The sequence below is a fragment of the Microtus ochrogaster genome, chromosome 10 (assembly GCF_000317375.1).
Source record: "Microtus ochrogaster isolate Prairie Vole_2 chromosome 10, MicOch1.0, whole genome shotgun sequence".
Lineage (NCBI taxonomy): Eukaryota > Metazoa > Chordata > Mammalia > Rodentia > Cricetidae > Microtus > Microtus ochrogaster.
Window position 1 is genome coordinate 61,500,949 of NC_022016.1, and position 7,844 is coordinate 61,508,792.

At 44.2% G+C, this 7,844-nt stretch overlaps 1 protein-coding gene across 1 annotated transcript in view; it reads right to left on the reverse strand.

The window, feature by feature from the left end:
- Trit1 (tRNA isopentenyltransferase 1) overlaps window positions 1–7,844 on the reverse strand; it is a 47,880-nt gene that overhangs the window by 7,979 nt on the left and 32,057 nt on the right. Inside the window, exons 3-5 of the mRNA XM_005353301.3 lie at window positions 4,495–4,593; window positions 3,645–3,790; window positions 848–990 (exon numbers count right to left, since the gene is read on the reverse strand). Coding sequence (XP_005353358.1) covers window positions 848–990; window positions 3,645–3,790; window positions 4,495–4,593 — 388 coding nt within the window. The remainder of the gene's footprint in view (window positions 1–847; window positions 991–3,644; window positions 3,791–4,494; window positions 4,594–7,844) is intronic.

Sequence of the window (7,844 nt, forward strand, 5' to 3'; positions counted from 1 at the left end):
TGAAGTTTAACAATGTCTTCAAGCCTGAGAGATTCACCACATTTTGTGTCCCTACTCCCCAGAGAATGGTCACCATCTCTTATCTTAGGCCCAAAGCACTCTGAACATTCCTCTGTTGCAGAACTGTCTAGCACCTCACCCCCAGGAGATCTGCAAGGGCAGGAGTTCTTACTCCTCTATTCGGCACGGCGGCGACTACAGAGTACATGGCATTTTACTCAGGGCTCACTGAATACTTGCTGGGGAAACAAACAGGACATCACAATACTTTTTTTTTTGGAGAGGGAGGGGAGTTTAGGGACAGGGCTTCTCTGTGTAGCTTTGGAGCCTATCCTGGAACTAGCTCTTGTAGACCAGGCTGGCCTCAAACTCACAGAGATTTACCTGCCTCTGCCTCCCAAGTGCTGGGATTAAAGGTGTGCACTATCACCGTCCAAATGGCAACATAACACTTTAGCAACAAATGCTACCAGGTTAGCTAGCTAGCCGTCAGACCTATTTCTCGGGTCTATCAATCAGCCTTCAGTCAACCTCAAGGTCAGACCTCCCTCTGGAAAACCTTCCCTTACTCATCCTTCAACCTTCTCTAAACAGCAGTCTCTTCCACTCTGTACCTCTCATCCACTGCACTGAGAACCATACTGGTCTGAGAAGCAGCATTCTCCTTCACCCTTTCCAGAAATACCTACGGGAACAGCACGGAGCCTGAGTGAAGGCAGGACGACTGCCACAATAAACCCAGCAGATACGTCAGTGTTCATTTTCAGCCTCGGGTTCTAAGTAGATACACAAGAACCTAGTAGTCTACATTTTACCTTGGATGAACTCCAGACAGAAGATATTTTACCTGTCTGGTCAGCGTGAAGCCAGAGGATGCATGGGTTAGGGAACTTGAGAGGGCCTCCGAGAGGACCACCGCCTTCTTCTGCATGTTGACGATGAAGAAATTCACTGTGAGAGATTCCTGTTTCTTCAAACACTTGCAAGCTCCTAAGTTGTTGAAGATAGGAGGTGGGGTGGGGAACTCATTAGGAAATATTCATTCTCAACTGGAATATAGAGAAAGTGTCTCACAGGAAGGAGTCAGGTGTGGTGACAGATCCTGACTCCAAGCACTCGGATACTAATACAAGCAGACCAGGAGACAAGGCCATCCTTTGCTTGTATTAATATAGAGAAAGTGTCTCACAGGAAGGAGTCAGGTGTGGTGACAGATCCTGACTCCAAGCACTCGGATACTAATACAAGCAGACCAGGAGACAAGGCCATCCTTAGTTTCATTTGTCAACTTGAAGCATAAATTCCCAAACCAAGAAGGAAGTTCCAGCTTTATTCTAACCCTACAGTTATTCAGTAAGGCCCTAAACTCTGGGTGAGAAATAACACTGTTCTTTTAAACACGCATTCTAGAATTAGTTAAACGGGTTCAGAAATAACAGGTTTCCTCTACACAAACAGAAGGAGACTCACTTTCAAGTGAGCAGTAAAAGCTTGTTTGGGACACTCTGTACAAGCCAACATGTCTGGTCTCGCCAGAACGCCTTTCCCACAGTACCAAGGCATGCCGTACATCCAGCTCATCCACTTTCTTTTTAAATATGTCTAAAATTAATCAAGAATGCTCCTGGTTAATCCAGCACACTCTCCTGGAACAAAGACTATCGGAGACAGCCCACACGCTTATTCTTAAGCTGACGTCCACGTCTGTGTGCATCCTGTTATATTACAGCACCAGGTAACTGAGCTCCCAAAGCCACACTCTCCACTCAGGTGACTGCAATTTATCAGCTGGAAAGTGATCTTTCCCTTCCTGACCCACTTCTGTTTCCTGAAACCCCAACAGCAGAGTGAGACCTCTTGTCCTTCAATCCCCATGGCCACTCAGAGCATCTATGAGGAAAAACTTAACAGTACCTCACTTATTTACGGAAAGAATACAGACTCTACCCAGGAGATATGATAAGAGGTCTCTATCTTCCCTATGGGAGACACTGGAGCTCCTGCTTGGAGCCTAGTGACCCTTCCTGAGGCACAGTTCTCAAACAGCACAAGGGGACGCGGTAAGAAATAAGATCTGATTAGGAAAGGAGAAGAAAGCAAAGACACGTTCTCGTCCCAGTGTGCAGAACTGGGAATGGAAGGCTCACTTTAATGTCCTAGAGTTTAAATAAAATGGAAATATTGGGTGACAGATGCCCGATTCCAAGTACTGTCATACAATTCCAAAAAGTGAAGGAGTCGGGGGCTGGAGAGATGGCTCAGAGGGTTAAGAGCACTGGCAGTTCTTCCAGAGGACCTGGGTTCAATTCCCAGCACCCACATGGCAGCTCACAACTGTCTGTAACTCCAGTTCCAGGGAACATGATACTTCATACCAATGCACATAAAATAAAGTTAAATAAATTATTATTATTATTTTTTTTTTTTTTTTGTTTTTCGAGACAGGGTTTCTCTGTGGTTTTGGAGCCTGTCCTGGAACTAGCTCTTGTAGACCAGGCTGGTCTCGAACTCACAAAGATCCACCTGCCTCTGCCTCCCAAGTGTAAATAAATTATTTAAAAAAAAAAAAAAAAAAGAGTGCAGGAGCCAAGGCCATCCTTCACTAAGTTAGTCAGGACTACCTGAGATCCTATCTCAACAACAGAAAGAGTGGCTACTTAGTACAAGCAGCATTTCCCTCAGAATACCATTCTTACCAGGGTGGAAAGCCCTTCAACGAGGACAAAAACACTTAGAATAGAATGTGTACAAGGACACCTCTGTATGAGAAAGGCCTTTCTCCTTTAATGTAAAATTTCACTGGAATAGGGCGCAATGAGGTAGGGGTATTCTTAAATGGCTCTTCAAAGGCAGAATAATGAAAAAAATATAAGAAACACTGGTATTAAATTTTTTGAAGCTGGGCGGTGGTGACACACACCTTTAATTCTAGCCTAGGCAGAGGCAAGCGGATCTCTAAGTTCAAGGCCAGCCTGGTTTACGAAGTGAGTTCCAGGACAGCCAAGGATACACAGACAATCCCTGTCTCGAAAAACCAAAAAAAAAATTTTTTTTGAGAATATTTTATGTAAGCATAACAAGGGATATGTGTAGCCACGACACAGTGAATCCTTAGATGGTCTCCTGTGCCAAACACAGGAACCACTCCCAACACCACAGGAAAATAGAGTAGCATATGTAGTTCCAATTCCAAACAACTCTAAAAAAGTATGTGAGGGTTCATTCACTACCTCTCTATAACCAAGTTCCATGTGCAAAGGTGAGCCAACCTACAAGGCAGCTATAAACTCCACCTCCGCTGGGAAAGCTGCTGGGCACAACTCAGCATTGCACAACCAATTATGAAACTCAAGTCACAATGTAAACGAACTGCATGCCAGAAAAATTTATATGAAAACTGTTATACAAGCAAAGATCAAATAGAAAATGAAGCAAGATTACATAGGCCCTGGGGAAAAACAATATTGTACTATGCCTTTAAAATGTAACAACAAAGTAGGGTGCAACTGTTTACTGAGGGAGTTGGACTAAGACGGGGCCTAAGTTAGAACCTCCAAGCCCATTGACAGAACAACCCAATCCCCACCCCCTGGCCTCCCAGCTCTATAGGAACTCCGGGGAATGGAGGACCCCGGCTTTCTTACCTGGCCACTTTGCGTTTGTCATGTGGGTGTAGCTTGGCAGCCATCTCTGGGTCTACCTGGCTGAGCCGCTTATGGAGTTCATGGCTGTCCTCCTTCTCCAGCTCCATTTTCCGGTCAGCCGCTTTCCCGGTGCCCATCTCCGGGCGCTAGTACATGAAAGTTTAGAATAAAATCATTCCAACTATTCCATAAACACTGAGACTATAAATGGGTCAGGCATCTTGCTAAGCCTTAGAAATAAAAAACAGAGATGGATCTGAAGATCTTACCATCCAGCGAGGGACAGATCATAAACCAAAAATTCCAATACGATGTGTAAGTGCTGGGAGGCCACAATAAACGAGGAGGAAGGGCGGCTCCCTCCCAGGGAAGTACCCTGCTGCCCTGCTTGACTATCTTACCTGAGCTACCATGTCTACTCTAACATATCCAGGAATGCAGTGCACCCCTCCCAGGAAGACTGACCGGAACTGCCAGCACACAGCCACTTGCAAAGCCTTGCCTACCCAGTGGCACCTCCATAAGAAAGGTCAGTTGTCAGTTTTGGACATCTCTGACACTGTGCTGGCAGCCAGGAAATGCTGAGTCAGACTGATGTTGTGCTAACTTACACCGAGATGCTAATTAATCCACGCAGAACCCTTTTCCCACGCACAAGCACTCCCCTCGGGCCGGCTTGGAGGAGTGCACTCACGTACGGAGGTGGCATCTGTTCAGAATATTAAGTAGGAAAATTACAGCTGCTGACTCTAAGAAACAGGTAAGAGTCAGCCTTCCTCCCACTAAAATTATTTGGCACGAGAAAAATGGGAACCATTCCTTTAGTGAGTTACTCGTGAACTAGACTTACCTTGGTATTCACAAGAACTTTCCAGAGCAGAGACTCAATGTAATAATTGGTTCCTCCCACAACAATAGGAATTTTGTCTCGAGCAAAAATATCTTCAATGTAAACATTAAGAAAATTATTTAATATCAATAAGAGAATCCTGACTTACGAGGGAAGAAGAGTATTAGCAAGAAATCACAAAGGCCAGCATGTGGATCACACCTCGGGCCTCCAACCATGGATGCTTATGAACACGTACACACGTGCACATACTCACACTAACAAGCACACACACACCACACACACATCAAAAAAGGAAAACAAGAAAGGAAGGGAGAGAGAGGCAGGCAGAGGGGCTGGAGAGGCAGCTCGGCAGTTAAGAGCACCAGCTCCTCTTCCAGAGGACTGGGTTTAATCCCATCACCCGTGTGTGGCTCCCAATCATCTGCAACCCCAGCCCCCGGGAACCCAGCGTCTTCTTCTGACCTCCTCAGGCACCAGTCACACATGTGGTGCACAGACTTATTCAAGCAAAGCAGCCATACAACACATAAAATGGTTAATATTTAAAAAACAAAACAAGAAATCACATTTGTCTGGAGAGTTGGGGTTAAAAGGGAGGAAACAAAAGGAAGTGGCACTGACTTCAGTGTTTCCTGAACTTTATGGAATGATTTTCAGCTAGACATGCAGAGACTTGCATAAACCAGACGCAGCATCTGAGGATGTAGTTCAGCTGTAAGAGTGATTGCTTAACATGCAGAAGCCCGTGGTTTAATTCCCAGCACCACATAAACTGGACTTGGTAGCACACATCTGTAATCCTAGCCCTGAGGAAGAGGCAGGAAGATCAGAACTTCAAGGTCAGCCTGGGATGTGAGTCCTTGTCTCAAAAAGAAACAACAACCACAAAACCAAACAAACAAACAAAAAAGAGGAGGCTGGAGAAATAGCTCAGTGGTTCAGAGTGCTTGACGTTTCTAATACGCACATGGCAGCTCACAACCATCTGTAACTCCAGTTCCAGGGGAATCCGACACCCTCATCTGTCCTCCACTAGCACCAGGCATGCCCTTGGTGCACAAACACACATGTAGGCAAAGCATCTATACACATAAAATAAAGTAAATCTTTTTTAAAATTTAAAAACAGAAACAAGAAAAAAAGAAAAAGAACACCAGGCATAAATACACTATGATATCTAGTTCTACAAATGACTAGGCCTTGCTGTTAAAACCCTTAGTTTTGTTGGTCTTCTAAATAAGTTTAACAAGCCCAAGGCAAGGCTGCTCACTAAGGTGACACCTAGTGTGGGACTTGGCCTACTAAAACAAAGCACAGGCTGGTTCCCCACACCACAGTTCTCAGTCAGATTCTATCATTACTGAGCCATAGTGAGTTCAGCCACCAAGACCTCACTAGATTTCAATTTCTCGTGTGAATTACTCAACCTATCTGAGCTTCAGCTTCTTCACCTGTAAAAGCCCCAGAGTGCTCAGGGACATTAACTGTGTGTGCAGCAAGCATCTACGTAACGCCTGAAAACTAGCGAGTCCTCAAATGACTGCAGCCACCGTTGTTCTAGAGTTTTCTTGGGATTCTCTTTAGAATCTGCCAAGCAGATAATTACTTGCTTTAACTAGGACGTTCTTTGTTTAAAAAGAAAGATGACTGCCGGTATGCAGTCGATCATTTCCTCGCTCCTTCCTCCCAGACAACCTGTAGAACTAGGTAAGTGTTTCCACCAGAATCCTTCTGACTGGTAGAATAGGTAGGAAGATTCTACCAACAAAGGACCAGTGAGAACACTGATACCAGGCCCCAGACCTATAATCCCAGCACTCAAAAGGCTGAGGCAGGAGAACTCCCTAAGTTCAAGGCCAGCCTGTGCTGCACAGTAAGGACAGGACCAGCCAGGGCTACATAGACCTTACCTCATAAACAGACAGGGGCTAGCAAGACGGCTGAGCGGGTAGTGGTGCTTGCCACCAAGCCTGCTGACCTATGTATGGGTTAGCTTTGAGCTTCCCATCTTCCTGCACTGGATTCTTGAGTGCTGGGATTCTGGAGCTTGTTAAGAACTTTCAGTTTGACATTGTGATGTTATGCGCTTAGTCAAACTTCACAAATCTAACCTAGCGCTGGTCTGATGTCATCCTCTGCTGCTTCCGTCCTTAGAAGGCATTAAACACTCATGAACAATCCAGTTATCTTATAGTAAGACCTCATATTTGGTGATAGATGTTAATCTCCAAAGAACTTTCGTATATACTATCTCATCTGACAGAACAGCTCTGCAAAATAGATAGACCTGAAATTATTATCTGCAATTTTTTTATTTTATGTGCACTGTGTGTACATATGTGTAAGGGTGTCAGATCCCCTGGAACTGAAATTACAGACAGTTGTGAGCTGCCAAGTAGGTGGTTCTAGGAATTGAACCCAGGTCCTCTGGAAGAGCAGTCAGTTCTCTTAACGGCTGAGCTATCTCTCCAGACCCCTATTATCTGCATTTTAATCTGTCCATTTGAAAGGCAAAAACATTACCTCATTGTCTGGATTTGCATGCCTACAGCAAGGAGGGCAAACCTTTTCCATGTTTATCACCATATCTGTACTTGCTCCTATGAATTACAGACAAGGCCCTGGAAGTATTTCCATATTCGCAAGAGTCCCTCATGTATTAAGAACACTAGTCACTTGTTCCCCCAAGTTTATGTGTTCTGTTTGTCCAAAGCTGGTTTCAAATTGCTGTGTAGTCAGTGGCCTGACCTTCCAATCCTAGGTGCTGGGATTACAGGTGTGCACCACCACATCAAGAATAGTTTTGCTTTTTAACTTTTATAATAATAACAGTGGCAAAACAGACATGTAGCCTATAATTTCCAACATTTATATTATTTATAAAATTCTTCCATATTGACTGATGCATGTGGCTACAATTTATTCATTTTTTACTATTACAAAGAACTTCTATGCCAGGTAGTGGAGGTCTATGCCTTTAATTCCAGCACTTGGGAGGCAGAGATAGGTGGATCTCTATGAGTTTGAGGCCAGCCTGCTCTACAGAGTGAGTTCCAGGACAGCCAGGACTACACAGAGAAACTGTCTTGAAAGAAATAATCAACCTCCACCCAAAAAGCAAAATAAATAAAAGCAAACAAACAAAAAAACAAAACAACAACAACAACAAAAACTTCTATGAGCAAAGCAAACTTTGCACATTCTTCTAAGAGTGAGAATTCGGGTGATTATTGCTACTAAGTGCAGATCTGAGATGCACGTCTAAGAAAAACCTTCCAACAAGAATGTCCCTAGAGCATATGCCTAGGCATTCTGCTTCACAAGTCTTCTTATTTTATGTTTTTTTT